General features: G+C 38.1%; 1 protein-coding gene across 1 annotated transcript in view; it reads left to right on the forward strand.

Moving 5' to 3' along the window:
• The window catches only part of rpa1 (replication protein A1), a 29409-nt gene extending 10691 nt beyond the window's left edge, over window positions 1–18718 (forward strand). The window contains exons 13-17 of the mRNA XM_083549150.1: window positions 4887–5016; window positions 10893–11069; window positions 11711–11818; window positions 12068–12154; window positions 18010–18718. Coding sequence (XP_083405276.1) covers window positions 4887–5016; window positions 10893–11069; window positions 11711–11818; window positions 12068–12154; window positions 18010–18114 — 607 coding nt within the window. The 3' untranslated portion in view covers window positions 18115–18718. The remainder of the gene's footprint in view (window positions 1–4886; window positions 5017–10892; window positions 11070–11710; window positions 11819–12067; window positions 12155–18009) is intronic.
• The last annotated feature ends 2280 nt before the right edge of the window (window positions 18719–20998 follow it).

Genomic DNA, 20998 nt, shown 5'->3' on the forward strand with positions numbered 1-20998 from the left:
TAAGCTGACTTGTTTACAATATCGTATTATTTGTTAGCTACGTCTTTATTGTCATCTGTTGGCAAGCACATTATTGTTTTTACTTTCACACCGTACACTAGGGAGATTTGATTGCTCTAGTGTTAGCCGCCAAAATAAAGACTCTTTTTTTTCGCACATTGTTAAAAAAAAATAATTGCATGCTAAGCAGTCATTGTTTAGGCATTGTGTGTCCGGTCACACTAAACTCTGCTCCGCTTCACATCGATTGAGCTGTCTGTTTGATTATAGATCTTACCTCTCAAACTAACAATCAGTGCTAAAGTCTAAGACAAAAAGGCAAGTCTCTTGGAGCGTTGATTAATTCCACCCTGTGCGTTTCGTTTATTTACTTCCCAATAGCGCTGCTGTTGTCCCTCAGGGAAATCTGATGAAAGCTGTAAGTAATGGGTGAAGTAATATGAGTTTTGCATTCTTTTGTTCGTGCACTTGACTTGCTGAAAACTCTAAAATTCTCTCTTCTAAAGTCGGTAAACATTGTGTGGATAGTAATTTTTAAAGGCGATCTTTTGGTTTTATTTACATAATGAGAGTGATGGGATGTGGCCAATCAGGCAGGAGAAAGACAAACAGATGCGAGTGCACTCGACTTATGTTGTGACTGCTTCTGGATGTGCATAGGTTTGAGATTCTGCATGCCTGTTATTCTTATACTAAGAAGAGTGTATGCCTGGTGAGTGGTATTAATTTGTTTTGGAGCTTAAGTCAAGAGGCAGGCTTATGTTTCACTCCTGTGCTAGGAAAAGAAGCTGTCTCTTCAACGTTTCTATGGTTTTCTTCTCACGCACCAAGGATAATAAGCCTTTTTAAAAATTGTCCAGTTCCATAGTATGTATGGTGGACGGGTCAGAAGTGGCGAAAATAGCAGATCAGGCACTTAAGATCAGGCCTGTCTACTTTGCAATGGTTCTACCTTCTGTGCTTTCAGGCTTTAATTCGCTCTCTAAAGTTACAACTTGTCGATCACGATGATAACTCATCTAATAATCCATTTGCAGAAGTCTGATTTTACAAAAGCTCCTTTAATGTCATTGAAATGACCCGAGAGTAATCGAAGAGAAAAATGATCCAATCCTACAATGCATATAGAGGCAGAGTTATTATTTAATTGCTCCACTTTTGTGCATCATTTTAATTTGTAGCACATGGTTCCAGGGTTTTCTCAAGTCTGCACTGCTGTAGAACTGCAAGAACTCATAAAATGCTGTCAGATCTTTTAGATGCATCTTTAAATGAAAGAGGCTCAGAATGAAAAATTTGATTTGCTCTGAGCTCTGGTGCTGCTATATCCCTGCCTTAAGCAAGTACTAAATAATTAAAATAGCTAATTAATTTTGTAAGATTAATTCAAACACTGTATTTAATGTGTTTTTTGTTTTTTTTATTTGCTGCAGCATCCAGCATCCAGTACTCAGTAACACAGCCCCTTATCTAATAAATAACTTTTTTTCTAGAAAAAGAGAAATATTTGTGTCATGCGAGCTCTGGTTTGTGCACTGGAATCATATCATTATTGCAGATTCCCCCCAGGTTTGGTTTCTGTTCTGTTGAGAGTTTACCTGAACATTTTGTCATGCTGATGTATTGCACCTGAACTGTTCTCCATTAGATGGCATCACGGCTCTGGTGGATTTGAATCATCTCCTTCTAGTAGCACGGTCTCATCCTTGATTGTTATGTCTGGATAGGCATATGCAGGGCTACAGATAACAGATTGTGATAATCAATTAATTGGTTAAAAAAAATCTTTTTTGGGTTATTATAGAATGGATGGTAGTGAAATTCTATTCAGATTCCTTTTTTTCTTTAACTTGTATTATAAAATATGTTCCCTGGTGTTCCAGCAGCTTTCATTGCCACAGCTCAGGTTCAGTCAGGGAGCAGGATCCAACCCAGCCAATGGGGGTTGTACAAGCCAGTGCACTCTCTGTTCCGCCTGAGCCTGAATAAAACGAGAGCGTGACGTATGGAAGGACAGCATAAACTCTGAGCCAAATCAAATACATGGATCAAAGATCCACTGTTGCGACTCCTAACAGAATCAGCTACTATACAGGATGTCAGGGCCTCAAATGTCTAAGACATAGACTCTTGTCATCAGCCTGGGGAAATAATGGCTGGTTGTTGTGCAAGTTCAGCTTTTTCTTTTTCTTTTTTTTTTACTTTAGCTTCAGTAGAACGTGCCTCTGTATTTCAGTCACATTTTTGATACGTGTCTCTCATCTTTCACAACTGGCTCAGTTTGCTAAAGTGTTGATTGATTTGGTTAACCAGATGTTACCCAACACCGTCGATACCATCAAGATAATTTAAAAAAATCCTTTCTATAGCATGCTTTTTATTTTTTATGTTTGTTAGCGAAAGTTTGAACTCGACTATAAGATTTAATAAATATACCAAACATGAATAAATTTATCCAACCATGTGGCAGCAGCACAGTGCATAAAATCACCTCGACACGGATCGAGAGCTTTAGTTAATGGTCACATCAAACATCAGAATGTGGGGGAAAATGTTGTCTGAGGGACTTCACAGAGCCAAGGTTGTTGGTTCTGGTTTGAGTATTTTAGACGCTGAAGAAATCTTCTGGGATTTTCATGAATAAAAGTCTATAGAGTGGTGTGGAAAACATTCAGTGAGCGACAGGTTTATTCGCTTTGTTGATGAGAGAGTTTAGAAGAAAATGTCCAGTCTGGTTAAAGCTGACGGGAAGGATACAGTAACTCAAATGACCACTTTCACAATAGATCAAACCTTTAGATTAATGGGCTCTAACAGCAGACCACATCAGTTGTAAGTCAAATTAGTTGACTTCTAGAAGAAGAAGGTTAGACTATTGTAGGCATAGGGTCACTAACGCTGAACTGCTCAAGTGGAATTTGATGTAGTTTTCTGCCAAACGAAACATTTAGCTTTTTCGCCTTTTGAGATGCTTTTTCAACCATATTGATTGTAAATAATGCTTGAGTGACTATAGCCTTTGTCAGCTCAAATAAGTATGGCCATTATCCTCAGACCTCTCATATAAAAAAAGTCATGTTGCACCATTCTATGAGATCAGCAGTTTTTTAATTTTCAACCCGGTTTGGACCATTTGCCAAGGTCACTGAGATCACATTTCCGCATTATATTATTTGAACATTTATCTAAATTGCTTGCCCTGAATCTGTATGGTTTTATGCATTGAACTGCTGCCTTGTGATTGGCTGATTGCATGAATAAGCAGGTTTACAAATATTCCATTATATTAAAGTGACGGATATAGAAAGAAACAAACTTTAGTAAAAAAGCTGTATCTGACTTGTTCTGGTCCTTGCCATCATTTAATCAGCGCCCATATTCAGAAGAATAAACCAAAGTGTAATAGTGTTAAATTTTATTAAGCAAATCTTTTTTGATTTTTTTTTTTTATCGATTTTAACAATGGATACAGCTCTAAATTCTCGTGCCATTTTAGCATTTAAAGCCATTTCTTAGCAAAGGCCTCTGTCTTTGTCATTTGCTTGAACAATCATTAAGGAGATCACTAATTGTTTATTTGTTGAAAGCAGTCAAGCGTATAGTTTTTTTTTTCGTTGTTAACAGTTGAAAACTTACTGATGGCGTGCATGTCATTGTGAGGCTGTTATTTAAGTGAGCCACTCTACTTTATCGTGCACATGGTGTGTGTGTGTGTGTGTGTGTGTTCCCCTTTATTATTAAATATATCATGTGCTCTTGTCAACAGTGTTTTCTGTCTCTTGGTGTATACTCCTCTTGACGTGTCATGCGATGGTTTTCTGTTTGGGCTCTTTTCCCTCCTGTCTGACCCAATCGCTTTGGCTCACCACTTTAGGCATGCTGCAGTGAGCACTTGCTTGTCAGTCCAGCACTTGAAAGCTCACGCCAGCTCCAATTTGTCCCTCTTGTGTCTTCCTCCTGTGCTCGTGCTTTTGCTGTGGTCCCGCTTCATTTCATGTTTACAGCTCAGTCAGCAATTTCCTGTGTTTTGATTCAGCGACATTGTTTGGTTTTTATAGGTCAAGCCTAAACAGAGCTCTGTTAGCTCTAAATGATGCAGATGTCCTGGATTGTGTGCTGCTTTTTCTATTTCTTTTTTTCGTTTATAATGTTAAAAAAAAAAGAAGAAAAAAGCTAGTGTGTCATAAATGTGGATTTAACCTGAATTTTGTGCCAGAACGAAGCTGGACAGAAATAGTGCTTAATCGGAAGTAGGTTGATTATTTTCATTTCATTAGGCGCACTATCTTTAGCTTGTGCGCAAACAAACGCAAAGAACAAAGCAGGTTGAGAGCGTTGCAATAATACCTATACCCTGCTGGAGAATTAAACTCATTTTTCAGCAGGAAGTCAGATCGGCTGGGCCCCACCTGACAGGGCCGCCCACTCACTCATTAATGGGTCTGTTCACAGTTAAGGACCAGTGATTTCAAGGATAAGGCTGGAACCCTGCATCAGCCATGTTGCCTCGAATGCGGTATCCCAGGCCTCCAGCTTATATATTAGAACACTTTATTGATCCCTCGTCCGTTGTCGCAACTTGAGTGGGTTTTGTTTCTCTACCTCATTCTTTCCTCAGTCACTCTTGAGCACCCCAGGCAATCTGCGAAAAATGGCTTTCTAATTTCACCAGCCCCGACCCTAACCCCTTCTCACTCAACTGTCCCTGTGCTGTTGATTTATTTCACAATCGCTGCTATTTTCAGCCCACTTTCTTTTCGGCTAGAGCTGCTCACTCAGCTGTTTATTATGGTTTTTAATATTGACTCTCTTTTTGCTTTGTTGTACTGGAGCGAAAAAGTTGCACTTATCCACACAAAGACATTAACATGCTTGTATGTTGACAGGTATGATAAAGAGGGTCATGCCCTGGATGGCCAGTCCATGACAGAAATGAGGGGAGGTGGCGGCGGCGGCCCAACTAACTGGAAGACTTTGGCAGATGTCAAAAATGAGCACCTGGGCCACGGAGACAAGGTAAACTCTCGTCTGATTTAACATGCTCGAAAAAACTAGAACACCAATTAATTCTTTTAACGAAAGAAGTAAACATTTCAGTTCAACACGCTATGCACAAGGAAAGTTTTTGGCCCATGGAGGTCATCTGAAACTTTGTGTACTCCGTATGCGTTCATCGTGAGTTAATAAATGCACCATGTTGCCGAACTGATCACGCGATCAATCATTTTCTTTAATGCTAAGCATTATCGTTTCATCGCTAAATGGTTTCTCAGCGCTCGAGCGATATTCGTTCACGTTAGAGTTTGATGTATTTCTTTTTGTTAATCACACAGTTGTGCTTTTCCCATTCAGGCTTCATTACGCATTACTCGAGTATCTCGGTGAGATACAGGGGACAGATTAGTGGGACTTTATTGAGCTTGGTAATGAAGAGATTATAGTTCAGATAGTTTATCCGCTCTTTTTGGCTTTATTTGCATTGTCAGTGAGACAATTGCTTGTTTTGGTTGAACATCATTTTGCACGTTGCTTACAGTGGAAACGAACACTTGACTGATTATCACTGCTCGTGGTTATTTATTGCAATCAGATTTTACTCCCGCTTTAATTCTGCCTAGTTAATACATATTAACTAATCCATTCAATTCTGCTCTTAAGCATTATAATTATGAGTTTAATATCGTTGTCTCAGTAGGAGAGCGCAATCTCACTGCTTTATGCAATTTAAAAACCAGAAAGAAAAAAACAACAAGGCGCTAATAAGCCGGTTGCCATTTCTCATTCCGTGTTCCATGTAAACAGCAGAATGACTGCCGCATCACCTGAAAGGAAGCGGGAACAGCGCCATCCTTCTTTCTCAGCTAGCGCATTCAGCTGTCATAGCATATGGCACAGCTGGAATCGGAGGAGAAATCCCAGTGGTAGCACTCACCTTTGCACAGCTGGGATGCAGGGATGTTTGTGACATTCCTGTAATTTGTGGTCAGTTAAAAGTATGTATATAAAACGATTGACAAGATTCCAATTGGAAAGACCTCATTTGTCTCTACATTCATAAACCTAATGTATTTGCAGGAAAACATCACTTGCAAATTTTAAGGAATTTTCCATTTATAATGGGAACGGAGTTCTCGCTTTGATTATCAGCTTCATCCCCAATGGTTCTGGAGAGCATTAAAATACAAGCCTCATCATTATCTCTTCCCTCGAAAGTTCTTTGTTCACTCTGACTTTGGTGGGGGAATAATCACTGATGAGTTCCGTCAGTTCTCGCCGTCTGACAGGTTATTTTTGTTTTGGTGGTGATGCGAAGGTGCATGAGCATCACAGCCATTTTCATAGCCGATTTGATTACAAGCCGAATTGATTAGGCTTCTATCCATTACCCTAGCTTATATAACTGTTCCAAAACCCTGATGAAATAATCAGAGGAAAAAAAACACTTAGCTTGCAAGGTTCTGAACATTTTTACACAGACTGACTGCATTTTACTGCTGCGTTTGTTAAACTGGCTTCTTCACCCAATGTAGGTTTAGAGAGTGGCCCAAGTAAAAACTTTTTCCACATTATTTGGGGAAATGTGTGTTTTCATAAAGTAGAGATATTCAAGTAAGAGAGAAGCCCAATTTTGGTCAAATGTTCTTCTTTTTTTTTCCCCTCTCTCTTCATGGCAAGATCCTGATTGTTTCTGAAGACTCTACCTTACATATGTATCATGGTTTATTCATGACTAAGGTTTCTGACCTGGTTGCCTCTTAAGAGATTTAAGGATGCTTGCGTTCGTGTACACAACGTCAAAGAGGTACATGATTCCGAAGAATATTACAGAATTGATATAGGTGTAAAGCCTGTACTTAATTTTCCACTTGCTATTTTGCAGTATGATGATATAGATATATGTACTATTGAATGGATTCTCTGTAAAGGAGTGTTGTGAGCGAGGCTGTAGCACAACATCTAAATTATTGAGATGGCTCTAACATCTCATTTTAAGCAGTGAAGCTTGATCTTTGCAAGTTTTCTTGCTGCGATCTGTGCATCCAAAATCTTTTCTCATGCATTAATTTTCCCAAACCTATTGGTATTATTTATGACACTGACTGATATTTATATAACCTTTTATATTGTCTCCCTTAATCACTCACCCCAATATTGCACACTTTACATAATGTTTTGTTTGTTTTTGTTTTTGCATGTCAGCGTTGTTCGAACGTGTTTTTGTTTTAAAGCATAAGAGATCTGAATGTGAAGGCAGAAGAAAGGATGCCCAAAGATGAGAGAGAATGAACAATCATCAGGTGCAGAACAGCGACATGAGCTTTTAAAAGGGAGTGTTTGCAGTCGAATATCTACAGAAGCTGCAAAGTAAAGTTTCCCAATATCACAGTGAAGAGAGACGTGAGAATGAAAAACGGACAAATAATAATAGCACGGCTTCAAATAAGTCGGTGCTGAATTATTGAAGAGAAACTCAAACGGGGTGGTGGTCTTTATATAGTATAGTTCTCAGAATAGTTTCTGGACATTTGAAGTTATATTTTGAAATTCTGACAAAGAGAAGGATCTTTTAGCCACTGGAATGTTTTACCTGACTGTTACTGACTGTGATTAGCAGTTGGTTTCTTAGCAGATGCTCCCATTAAGTGTGCTTTACATAACACTAACAGCGAGTAGTAAGATACCTAGAAAGAAACAATCATTTGTACAAAGACCATTACAAGCATCACTGCTTATATATTGAAAAAAGTTAACAAAATAAGTTGATAAATGCGGGTTTTATTTTATTTATGTTGTGTAAAAAGCACAGAAAAAGGTTTTCCATTTGCAATGAAGGAACTCAAATTACAAAACACTTTAAATGATTCTTCTCAATGTTTTTTTTTTTTTTATTAATTTTTTTATTTCACTATTTCTCCTTTTCTAGCATCACTGACATGATTACATATGTTACATAAGGGATCACATGAAGCACAATGTGCTGTTTTGGCGAAATAATTAAAAGCAAGATAGAGCGATGTAGCACAGCACTAATAAATTACTTATATTTTTTCCAGTTTATATCACAGCAGTTTTCCAACGATTCCAGATTTTATTAATTAAAGAAAGACGCATCATGCTTTAATCCACTTGCAATGTTCTGAGGGCATGTGATTATTCAATTATTGTTAAATATGCTATGGTTGCCAGAACTGTGGAACTGTTACCTCACCTCCTGCTTTTTGTTTTTGTTTAGTTTTTTTAATTAAAGGCAGTGTATTGGTGAAGTATATGATTTTATTTATTTATTTAAAAAAAAAATCTTTCCATTCTTTTAATGGCCCTGTACTCATACACCGAAACACAGCTTTCCCTCTGCACTAATCCTTTCTTATGTTTTATTGGGACAAAAGGTCAAGCCAATGAAAACACCTGTAATTAATGATGCTTGTCACAGTTTTTGTATCGTCTCCTATTCCCACAATTCCATGTTGGCCTTTTGACATTCAGCTCAACACAAATTTGGGTTTGCCCTTTCATGCTAATATTCTACTGTTTCCTGCACTCCTATTTTCAACATCAAATGGATTTCTACAAACTGCTCTCATATAGCTATAAAAAAAAAGGCAGCCTTTATAACAGCCAGTAATTTAGTTTTGTTGTTTTCTTGTCATCTCCCCCATTCTCTGAACTAATTTTGCAGTAAAGTGAATGAAAAGATAATTACATAGGCATTCACTTGATTAATTACTGCTTTTTCAAAGAGATTAATATGTTGAGATTCCCCCATCACTAACAGAAATAACATTCATTTTCAGTGAGATTGTGTTTGAGTACACAGCTATTTTTATTTTCCCCTGCCTTGTGGCATTGTCACTCAGCAGTCCCTGGAGCTTTGCACTTATTTGAAGCATACAGAATATCAATTCCACTTCTTTTGGAAGTTAATTGGGGTCAAATATCCAAACTGTAGTAACAGAATGGTCAGCATTAAACCTGTTCACGCTACAAGAGAAATCAATTCTGTTACCGTCAAGCGTTCACGTTCAGCTTTTCTTCGTTTCCTTAGAAAACTCCAGATTAAGGCTTTGCCTGAAGCGGGTGTAAACTGAACATAGATGGAGGTCCTGAAAGGCAAAGTGCCCTTTGAATGCGCTTTATTAGAGTTTTATATTTACATGCAAACTTTGCTTAAGTGTTTTGATTATAAGGAAGAGTGAAAATCAAGTATGCTGCATGTCCACTAACTTCATTACGTTGGTTTAGTGCAACGTCTTCCAAGATGCTCGCGGTTACTGTTTTTGCAAATGATTACGATTGTTAGTTATCCAGTGCCCAACAACATCCCGAGATGCTGGACTGATCTGTGAGCCTGGTTCGAGTGTAGACCAGCGTTCTGTCCATAGCTGGCGGTCTTCATTTATTCCAGTCACTTCTAGTTAGAGGAAAGTAAAAGCAGCAGTAACGCAGCATGGCTCCTCTCATCAGCAGCACTAGTGCCCACTCCAGCTTGAATTAGTTGTCTGGGTTTTTTCTTTATTAGTTTAAACTCTTGAGATGCCACTTTTGTGCCCATTAGGCATTTTCCACCCCTGCCCTCACTCATATTCCCGAGTGTTTGCTTTTGTACCTGCTCTGCTTGTTTTGTTCTTTTTTGTTTTGTTTTGTATTTTAATATATAAATTTAGTTTAAAATGAATTTATCACATTCCCCTCATGCCCATTTAACATGCACATTGGCATTTGTATTGGCATGTGTGGCACTTGTCATCACTTTTACTGTTTTATTTATTTATCATGTTCAGTATAGTCTTTGATTAATGGAGTAAGCTCTTATGTAAATAATAGTGCTGTTTATTTTTTTTCATTGCTGCTGCACAGTAAATAGCAATGTCTCATGTTTCATTAAATCTAGTCCAGTCTGCAGGGGTGGACACATCAGAAATTCATTAGCTTCATTATTTAAAGCTCAAATATTCTCTCCTAGTTCCCATGTTTTGGTTGTCCAGAAACTAGAATGACCAAAAAGTGTTGACTAATTTTATATAGCGACCACAATTCTGGCCATGGGACAGGATATTCTTTCCTGATATTGCACCTCAAAGATGAAGAAAGTCTGGCTGGGTTTTTCTTATTTTTTATTTTCCCTTCAATAAATCTAACTTACAAGCGACTGACTAAACTGAACAAAGTGATTTGTCTGTTTAAAGCATATGAAGCGGGTATGCCTATGCTTTTAGCTGACTGTACAGATTGTCTGGCTTTCATACTTATTACTTAATCCAGCACGTAAAAATCAGTTTACAGACAGTAAATCGTACTTCAGATAACGTGTATTGCGACAAGTGGAGTGATTTGGAATGAATAGCATGTGCTAGTGTTTTTGTGAGGCTAATTGCGTTTTTAACAGAATTAGTTTTTTGTCTTTCAAGCAACTACAGAAAAAAAATGCTTGTCCCAGGGGCCTGCGTTATGGGATGGATCAATGGAATGGAAGCAGAACAGTGTGAAAACTGTGCATAATGATCTACATAGTGGAGGGTCAAGTTCTATTACAGTTTAACACTTGTCCAATGAGCTTATCCTAAGACTAAAGACTATCTGGCTCAGTACAAAGTAGTGTCCCAACTCAGTAATGAGCTTTTGTACAGTGTGATCGATGCTGGTACAAATGACCTCCTGTACCTCTCCTTTCTTCAGTGGACTGAATGGGTCATCTATAGGAGGTTCTGCTATTTAACCAGTAGTATTGAGTCTTTTTTTTTCCACCACCACCTTAAAGCTGTCCAGAGGGCAGCACAAGACCCGGCCAGCCTTCTTGATCAATTTATTTCAGGTCTGCTTTACACTGTCTATCACAGACTGGAAGTTCTGTATGTGCTGATCCTTCTCTCTCTTTCTCTCTTTTTCTCTAGGCTGATTACTTTACCTGCATTGGCACCATCGTGTACATGCGGAAGGAGAACTGTCTCTATCAGGCCTGTCCCAGCAAGGACTGCAACAAAAAGGTGGTGGACCAGCAGAATGGCATGTTCCGGTGTGAGAAGTGTGACAAAGAGTTTCCTGACTTCAAATATCGTCTCATGCTCTCCGTAAGCTCAGTCTTTTATTTCCACCTTCAAAATGCTTACCTAAAAAAACTGTATACTTGTCAGAACTAGCTTATGTTTCATACTCATTTGCATGCATTGCAAACCTTCTCAAGCAGTAAGGGACAGAAAAGTTATTGCTGTACACTTTGAGCTCCTATATGAGTGGATATTGACAGGCACACAGTACCACACAGCTCCATCACTGAACAAGGTGACAAATTTGTGCTCGTTGTTGCTTGTGCTTTTTTTTTTTTTTTTTTTTTTTTTTGTGTGTGTGTAGTATAGATGATACTGCTATCAAATCCGCCAGTGATGGGCTGCAAAAATTATGAATACTTCACACTTACAGAACATTTATTAACATCAAGTGTGGTGTGAATAGGCCTTTAAGAATGACATTTTGCACCTGTCCTCCTTCAAGTTTCTTCCCTTAATAGTGGCTTATTTTTTTAGTGCACTGATTTATCCAATCCCTCAGCTGAATTCTTTATTTTTAATATTTTTAGCATTTTTAAGGATCTAAAAATGAATGTTTGCACCAAGCATGTGTGTCATGTCTGATAATTTCTTCTCTGCAAGCTTGATCTTAGTTAATCAGGGTGCTTTGTTTGGATACATTTTTTTGCTTTCTGTCTTTCCAGGCAAATATTGCAGATTTTGGAGATAACCAGTGGGTGACATGCTTTCAAGACAGTGCTGAGACTATCCTGGGCCAGAAATCAGATTACATCGGCCAACTGAAGGACTCGGTAAATTTGCCACTCTGTTCATTTGTCTTTATTATAACCATGTACTCTGATGTGGCCACTACAGTAAAAAACCTCTGCAGGACTCTCAGTTGTGACCCTCTGTGGCACATGAGTGTTCATCACTACTTCTACAAGGTCTTAGTTCATTAGAATAGATTGAGTGAATTTGCTTCTATACAAGATTCAATCTGAAACGATTCACTCTGTTTCTCAGTAAATTTTCTTGCTTAATTTTTTTTATATGTGCAGAACGAAGCTTCCTTTGACGAGGTCTTCCAACATGCCAATTTCAGCACTTTTGTCTTCCGCAACAGAGTGAAATTGGAGACCTACAATGTGAGTACAAATTTAATTGGGGATCATTTTCCCTTAACCAGGGAAGTTGAGAAGTTGCCCATTATTCCACAAAACCACTTCTCTCTCTTTTTAAGTAGTAGTTCTTGCTGTGCTACAGATTGTAGAGGTTTGTCAGTTTGTTCTAGTTCCAAATCAGTATGAATTTGCTGAAGTGGAAAGAAGGTATTTTCCTTTTAACCGATCAGATGCTTCACTGTGTGGTGCACTAATGCTTACAAAAAAAAAAAGACTGCCATGGCATTGTCACCAATTGTGTTTCTGCATCTGGCTCGGCACTAATGGTGCAGTAAAAGTATCATGTTGTCTATCAGCAAGTAGTTGTTTCTCCTCAGGCTGCATGGGGGAATGATGTAAAGTGGATTTCTTTGGATTGCGGAATCATGAAAACTGTTGCGACTTAAGTGGTGTTTAAGGCCCGGTTTCAATTGTGTTGGATGAAGTTGAGGTGTACACACCTGGAGGAGAGGGAAGCGACCTCCAGTCTATCAGACATTTAAAACCTTTGGTGTTCAATTGTCACTTTTGACTACAGTGAAGAAACGCAGCAGAGTACACATAGTGTAGGTTCAAAGGCATATGTTAAAAAAATAGACCACACACACTTTGTATGAGGTACCAAAGATCACACTGCTTGAGCTGAATAGAGATTTCCCATCATAATGCTGTCTGAAGTAGCACCCTGTACATTCATATCAGCATAAGTGCATTATCAGTTCATGCCTTTATTCATAAATAAAATATGACCAAGCCAGATAAAAGAAGCAAAGACTGCATGAGCTTGTCTTTATAAAAAGAGTTGGTTTGACATGGAAAAAGGTGAATCTCTTTATTCGTTAGTTTAAGATATTTAGTCATATTAAATCCACCTCGTTGTTTTACAAGCTACCAGTGCATTGGCCAATGTGGCATAGGAAAAGTTTTCCTGATAAACTGGATGCGGTAGGAGAATTCCACAGAGCGCCTGGAATTGAATAAGCCCAGGACAACACACCACTAGCCACGTTTACCTGTACACTTTTCTGTCATTCCGATTGAAAGATTTGGTGGACTGTTTACATGAGGCGTTATCTAATCCAATATGGTGTTTACATGTGCCGGCGCTTTCAACCAGAATTACCTTGTCATGCGCACATTAGCCTCTGTCCTGTTTGCAGCCTTTTAATAATGTCAACATGACGTTCCATTATTTCTTATGTGCGCCATTTTTATGTAAACTGTTGCTTTTAATCAAGCAACAGCTTGAATCGAATACTGCTGCTGGAAGGTTTAAGGAAAAGACGGGCGCAGGAAGCTGAGCTGCTTTTGTGGCTGTGCATCTCTAAGGAGCATCCCAATACTACCCCTCCCTCCTCCGAAAAGCAGAAGGCGTGTGGATGAAGGTCCGTAGTAAGGACTGGTGGGAGAGCGGGTTGTATTGCTGGAATTTAGTGACCTGGAAAGGAAACTAAACTTTTGCATAGGTCTCCAGTCATTCACACGTTTGTGTGGACTGGTAAAGGGATTTATGGCCCCCGCAGAAGAGACAGTCAGAAATCCAATTCCCCCAATTATGTGTGTCTTGTTTTATACAAACCCGGAAGCTGTGCGGAATACAGTGTCATGGCAAATCAATCTGGTGTTCACAAGAGCACAGTAAAAAAAAAGTTTGTGTATATCTTCTGCCATAGAATGATGAATGGGCCGATACGAGATCTGATACGAATGCCAAGTGAAGAGGAGGCATCCAAAACCGCACGGAGATTTGAGGAAGCTCATTTTGTCCCTCAAGCAATGGGTCTTATTGATGGCACCCACATCCCTATCCTCCCTCTATCTGATAGTTTTCAAGATTTCGTCAATAGACAATGCGCAAAGTTTATTTCACTCCTCTTAAACTGATCACAATTTCATTCGGTTTCGGCGTGTTTTTTTTTTCCGTTTGAGGTGTTTATATGGAGCATCTTCATTCCGATTGTCTATGTAAACGCACCTACTGATTGTTACACTGGCCACTTGAGGTCAACACATAATGTCCCTGTACTTCGGAGTAGTTCTGTTGTTCGACACAGTTTTCCATCTTATGCATTTTTAATCTAAGTGAATCTAGTGATACATTGAAACTGTCATGTGGTTGTTAGGGCCATTTTATCATTGTTTTGTTATATTTAATTTATATATATATATATATATATATATATATATATATATATATATATATATATATATATATATATATATATATATATATATTGTGTCTAGGGATGCACCGAAATGAAAATTCTGGGCCGAAACGGAAAACCGAAAAAGAGGAAAGCAAGGCCGAAAACCGAAACACCGAAAAAAATTATGCCAATTATTATTACCATTGCATTTATGTCTATAACTGTGTACTAAACTTACTAAAATCAAGGCATTTCAATTGCATAAATTAATATTAATGTTTCAAAGAATAAATCAATTACAAATTATGAAAATATTTATTTATAGCACATTGCAACAATGCACAGGATAAAATCAATTAAAATTCAAACTTAAATGTTTAACTTAAATGCACTCATGTGTACATTAAATAATAATGTACAGGCCCTCTGGTCTGCTGAAAGGTTGTAAAATTAAATATGTTCTTGCATAAAAACAAAGTGCATTCAGAACAAGTGCAACTGCTTAAAGATACAACAATACAACACTATCACTGCGAAACTTTTCAAAAACGTCCACCACAGACGGAGTGCGCATGCTCGGAGGGGTTTTGCTTTTCTGTGCCGCGTTTCTCTCATATTCAGCATAGCGATCGGATGTTTGGATTTCGGGTGATAAAACCCGACGTGGAGAAAGTCTTTGCAGACGAAATTTCGGCATTACATGTTTTGCAAATCGCTATCCGTGGGTCTTTCTCAGATATACTGAAACACGTCCACACCGCAGACATGTTGTTTTAGACATGCACGTGCAGACCGCGGTTTCTGTTTGCGTCATCACAACAAACTGTTTCAACACTTTTGGGCCATTTTCGGCCGAAAATTTTCGGTGGCCGAATATTCGGTGCATTCCTAGTTGTGTCTGTATCTATGAAAAATAATAATGCAAGGTATAGCTCTGATTCTGTTCTAAACAATGCTGCCAGTATACCTCAATAGATGAAAGAAGCAAATTGAAAACATCCATTGAACATGTACTTGTTCAAAAACTGTCTATTGAGAGAGCTTTTGAGTACTGTAGTCTCTTATGATGGATCATTGTTTCTTTTTTTGAATACAGATTTTTGGGCTGTTTTAATGCTTTAATATGAATGCTTTTTTAATACTATAGTAGCAGAGACACCAGTTTCTCCAATTTACCTTAGACTTTGAGTTTTCTTTTTTCTTTCAGCAGTGACACAGTAGGTACCTTATAACTCTGCCTTTATGCTTTCTGCAAATCACACATGCACACCTTCAGCTTCCAAACTGGTGCATTTTTATAAAAAATGTGTTGTTTTTTTTTTTTTTTTGTAAAACTAAGAAGATTAAGTTTGTTATTGACGGTTCATTCAGGACATGGTTTAGTGTGCTAAAACTTTCTTTAAAAAAAAATACAATTTCACCAAGTTTCGTGTGTGTCTTTAAAGTCTTAGCATGTATAGTATAATAGATAAAGTATAATTTGCCTTTAATGTGAAAGTGTCTGGTGCTTTGTGTTTACAAGTTATTGTTTTAAAATGCAGATTTACCGTTGTGCTTTTAAAATCCACCTATAAAGGGAAGAATAGTTGATCAACTGTTAAAATAGTAAGTTTGGTACTTTTCTGTCCTGAACTGATCTGCACATCCTCCCTATACTTTTGGGTGAAAGTTTGCAAATGGTTCATTAAGTTAACTAATATAAATGACATTTAAGTTTAGTTAAATAAAATATCATAATGAATAATTGTGTGTTAGTCCTCACCCTCCTCAGCTGGGTGGAAATGGGGAGAAAATGGTGTGGAGAAAAAATATCCCAGGTTCAGGCAAAGTTGAATTTAAAGCAGATTGCTCTTTGCAAAGATTGCAAGTAGGTTTTGTTTTCCGTTTTGACATAAAGGCCACTTGGTAATTAAAAAGCGCAGGGTAAATTGTGCTTTGTGTCACCAGTTTTTTTTTTTTTTTACTATGTAAGCTACTGAGACATTTGATCAGAAGGTCACGAGTTTAAATCCCAGCTTCACCAACCTGCCACAGCTGTGGGCCTTAGCGAGGCCACTACGCCTCAAGTGTACAGTTTGTAAGTCGCTCCGGAAAAGGACTTGTGCCGTAAATGTCTAGAGACCCTTTTTTCATTCACTGGCTGTCTACACTGCTCCTCAGAGCTATAAAAAAAATAGTCTAATCAATACTAAATATGTTTTACTGAAGTTTAATATCATGTACGTGTCTGACATTGAAACCGGCTGCAAACTGGACCTGCACTTGTGTTTATTTTGGAACATCTTGTAAACACAGCCAGTTTGCTTAGAAATCATTACATTTAAAGCTCAGTTTAAACTGTAAGCACCTTTTATCATTTATTCTTTTGGCATCGTATCATTGCAACTTGTGATGTTAAAGGCTTTGGAGTTTTTGGTATTCTTTTTGAATTAGACATTACAACCCTGAACAAATTTGCAACCCAAAACAAAAAGTGTGAAAAAGGTGCAAAAATGTAAAGATGACGACATTGTTTGCTTGAGTTTTCCTTTGAATGTGTTTGTGCTGCTGCTTTCACAACCATAACATGTTTGTACACAAATGTACAAAGAGTAGACGCTGTGACGTTTGATATTTATGTTTCACTGGCAGAAGATGCAGTAGTTAGTACCTCCTGCATAGTGCAGTCTTTTTCTGGAGGAATCCGTTTAAAAGAAGTGTAGCATCAGATTTTAATGTATATGTGAGTGTGGCTGTGCTTCAGTGGCAAATAGGGTCTGCCAAAAGCTCTTTCAAAAGTTTGTTTAAGGAAATATGATTAGTGTCCAGATTCCCAGATTGTGTAATGCTGTGATGGAAATGCTTTATAAAGCCAATTTGACTGTGACTTGGCTGCTTTAGTTAGTAAATGTGGAGAAAGAGGGTAAAAGGAAACATCCTTGCCAAAAAGTGCTTCTTAGTTGCAATGGCCTGCTAATGAGAACTCGATACATGTGCAAAAGCAACTTTTTTTTCCTGGGAAATAATGGTATTTTTACCAGATACAAAATGAGTGATATAGTTTTGTTTTTTTTATCCTGAAGGCAGTCACAGTGTGTTCCACATTTTCCCCCTGAAGGTTGTGGCTTTTGGGTAGTTCTCATTGTGGGACTTTTAAAGTCTGTCTTCAGTTAATTGTATTATTGATATTCTGAGGATAGTTTACTTGTTGGTATGAGCTTTTGTTCTTGTCCACATTTTTACTCCCAATTTGATCACATGACAAACCAGAGAAAGGCTGTTCCCTTTAAATCCAGACAACCACATCGGGTAAACCTGCTCCTCATGCTGCATCACAGTGCTGCATAAGACACACACTGCTTTCTGTCCTCTTCCACATACATGAGCTCACAGAAACTCATGATTGGCAGGTGTTGTGATTTTTCAAATTAAAGCCCTTTATAGGAAACAACAGTGTATGGGGATTGTTATTATTTTCTTTAACAAACTGTACAATAACAATTATGATTGAACGTAGTTTTTCCACAATTTATAATGCAGTTTTTCATTATTTACAAGTTTGTGAAGTATGTGCTGTATTCTAGAAATGTCAAGCAGCGTGATGATTTAATTTTTTATTATTACTTTTTTTTTTTTTTTTTTTTAAGATCACTTTGATATAAACAGTTTAAGAATACTGGGCAACTACTAATGTTCCATCTTGTCTTTGTTCAGGATGAATCTCGCATCAAGGTGACCGTGGTGGAAGCCAAGCCTGTGGATCACAAGGAATACTGCAAGAGGCTGATCATGAACATCAGGAAGCACGCAGCGCATTAGGACCGACCACTGTTACTTTTCTACAAGCACTTCAGCCTCTGACATGCAGCCTATATGTGGCTCTTTGTGCCATCTTTGTTTTATGTGCTTATTTTTGTTTATGTTGTTAAAATCTGGTCATTTGTCTTTCTTCAGCTACAGAGCAGTGAAAGGTTAAAAGTGAAAGAAAAAAAAACCCTTATTTTGGACAGAGGAAGGCTGCAGGTCGAGTGAGGTTTGGCTTGTGCAGTTTTTCCTACATGTAAACAATTAGCTGTGGCTGGTTTATTAGAAACAGCTGACCTTTCAGTGAGCGAATAATTAAGAGAAGAGAAGGGAGTTGTGTAAGAAGATCGGCTTTCGGCATACTGATCAGTATGTGTGCGCACTCAGTGGTCCCTGTATTTATGCAGGCAGAAGCAAATCCACTGCCTTTGCTTAATGTTTTGGTTCAGCAGCCTGGTCAGTAGGAGTCCTGTTTCTGAGCTCACCTTTTTAATCCTGCACAGCTTAAGGTCAAATTGACTTCCCAGAGAGAGAGCACTCTGTACATGTAGATATTTTTCTTTTCTTTTCTTGACAAAGTTGATCCAAGCCAAGAAATAAAGATTTGTGGATCCTGGCATTGAGTGGTTTTCTTTATTTGTGTAAACTCTTGATAGTGTCTACTTTTACAGATGTTTTGTATTTAAAAGCTTTTGATGAAGCGTAGTTTTTCCAACATAAAATCTTCTCTATTCTATTTTATATTACAGGGCAGAGTCTCACTTCACAGTGGCCTCCAAAAATCCCTGTAACACTTAGTCATTGATGACTCTGTGTAATATATGTTCATTACCTTTTCAGTGTTCTTTATTTAAAACAGTCCTCTTGTATATGAAGGGCAGAACTCCATGCACACATTTCATTTCATGGGTCTTTACATTTTTTTTTGGATGTTTTTCATTGCGGCCTTAAATCTCTACAGGGACAGTTAAGGGCTCTCATCGCCTGTCATTTTTTCCTGTAGCCATTTTAAAAGTGCCTCTACAATCCACTTGTATGTTTGAAGAACCCAGCAGAGAATTTGAACCTCTAATTCTATGTTTGATTACGAACAAATATTTTTTGTTTTTTGTTGTTGTTCTGGGAAATACTAATGATGTTTGAATCACAGAGACAAAATGAGTGATATGTTTATTTATGCCTGAGGGCAAATTGATTTACAGTGTTCCATGTGTTCCCCCTGTAGTTTGTCTTTGTGGTAGCTTTTTCTGGCATCGTGAAAGTCTGGCTTGAATTAATTTTTGATATTCTGAAGATTATTTGCTTTTCGTAGCTTTTTCTTGTCCATATTTTCCCTACTGCCAAGTTTTGCCAGTCAGCCTTTTCTTTTATATGTAAAATACCAACCAGGGAGAGTGATGGCAGGTGCGTTCTCTTAAAGCCAGACAACCGCGTCATGTCAAACTGTTGCTTATACTGCATCACAGGTCTGCATAACAAACTAGAAGGAAAGCACTGTCTTCTTCTGCATACATGAGATCACAGAAACAAATGCATGTCACCCCTTCCAGACAAAGACCTGAGCCAGTTTTCCTTCCTCGTATCGATCACAGTTGATCAAATCTTGGTATCAAGCGAGTAAGTTTTCTTGTGGAGGTCACATGGTTATGCAAAGTGCAAGTCAAGTATTAAATTTTTTAGTTAAGGTAGTTATGCATTCTAAATGAGATGCATGTAATTCATGGAAACATTGCAGTAGGATTTGTTCATGCTCTTCTGTTTTAATTTAGAAGTTAAAATTTCTGGGTATTTTATTTCTTTTTTTCTATTGAAGGATTCTCATGTGCAGTCCTAGCATTGCCAAGACTATGGAGATAGATGATTTCAGAAGATCTCAGCAGTGTCACTCTAATTGTAATAGATAGACAGAAGCAAGGTGTGTCTGTCTCCTTTAAAACCCCCAGTCTGGATTGAATATGGACACCTGAGGTGAAAGGGAAAAACTGTATTAAGTGAGTGAGATCTCTTGTGGATTGACCATTAGCGTCCCGATGCCTTCAAGAGGGACGTCACATGGTTCTGCAAAATATATATATATATTTTTCAATAAAACTTAGGGTAGTTATGCATCCTAAATGAGATGCATGTAATTTATGGAAACATGGCAATAGGATTTGTTCTTCATGCTCTTCTGGTTCTATTTAGAAGTTGACTGTGACGTGTTTACCTCAAACCACTTCTGGGCTTTTTTTTTTTTTTATCTTTGTCTCCTTGTCTGATGGACACTTGCTGATAAAGGGTTGTCAAATTGAGTTAACAATGCCCAAACCCTGGAAAAAAAGGAATAAATCCCCAACACGATAAGAACTCGAATAAAAGGCAGAGGGGATTGCGGAGAAGCCGAACCTTAATCTTGGATGCTTGCCTCACACAGAGATGTTCTTTCTGCCTCTTTTACTCACTCAACAGCAAACTTCTTGGCATGTATCAAATCTTCCAATACAGCAGTAATGATGCTCGCTTGCCTGAATGCTTCCCTGCAGCTTGGTCTGCACTGAAGCCTTCTAACCTGATTAAGACCTCAAACAGAGAGTTTTGCTCTCAGAAGTGGATCACATAGTTTTGTCATGTCGTTGTGACATACATGGATATCCTGTAAGCTTCCTGTAGCCGAAGAGTGCGGTTAAAATTGCAGACAGCAGTCTAGTAGGACAATTTGTTCGGCTCCTTTTTTTCGTCCTCGACGTGGTGGTTGAAGTGAATGTGGTTTGCGTTCAGATCGGTTCTTGTCTTAAGGACATGTTTGGGTATATTAGGATTTTAGAGCCCTGTTAAATAATTAAAATCCAATGCATATTCATTATTCCAACAATTCCTGCAGTAGAATCTGAAAGCTCGGCACATCAGCAACTCATGGACA

Source organism: Silurus aristotelis (genome assembly GCF_946808225.1).
Source record: "Silurus aristotelis genome assembly, chromosome: 8".
Lineage (NCBI taxonomy): Eukaryota > Metazoa > Chordata > Actinopteri > Siluriformes > Siluridae > Silurus > Silurus aristotelis.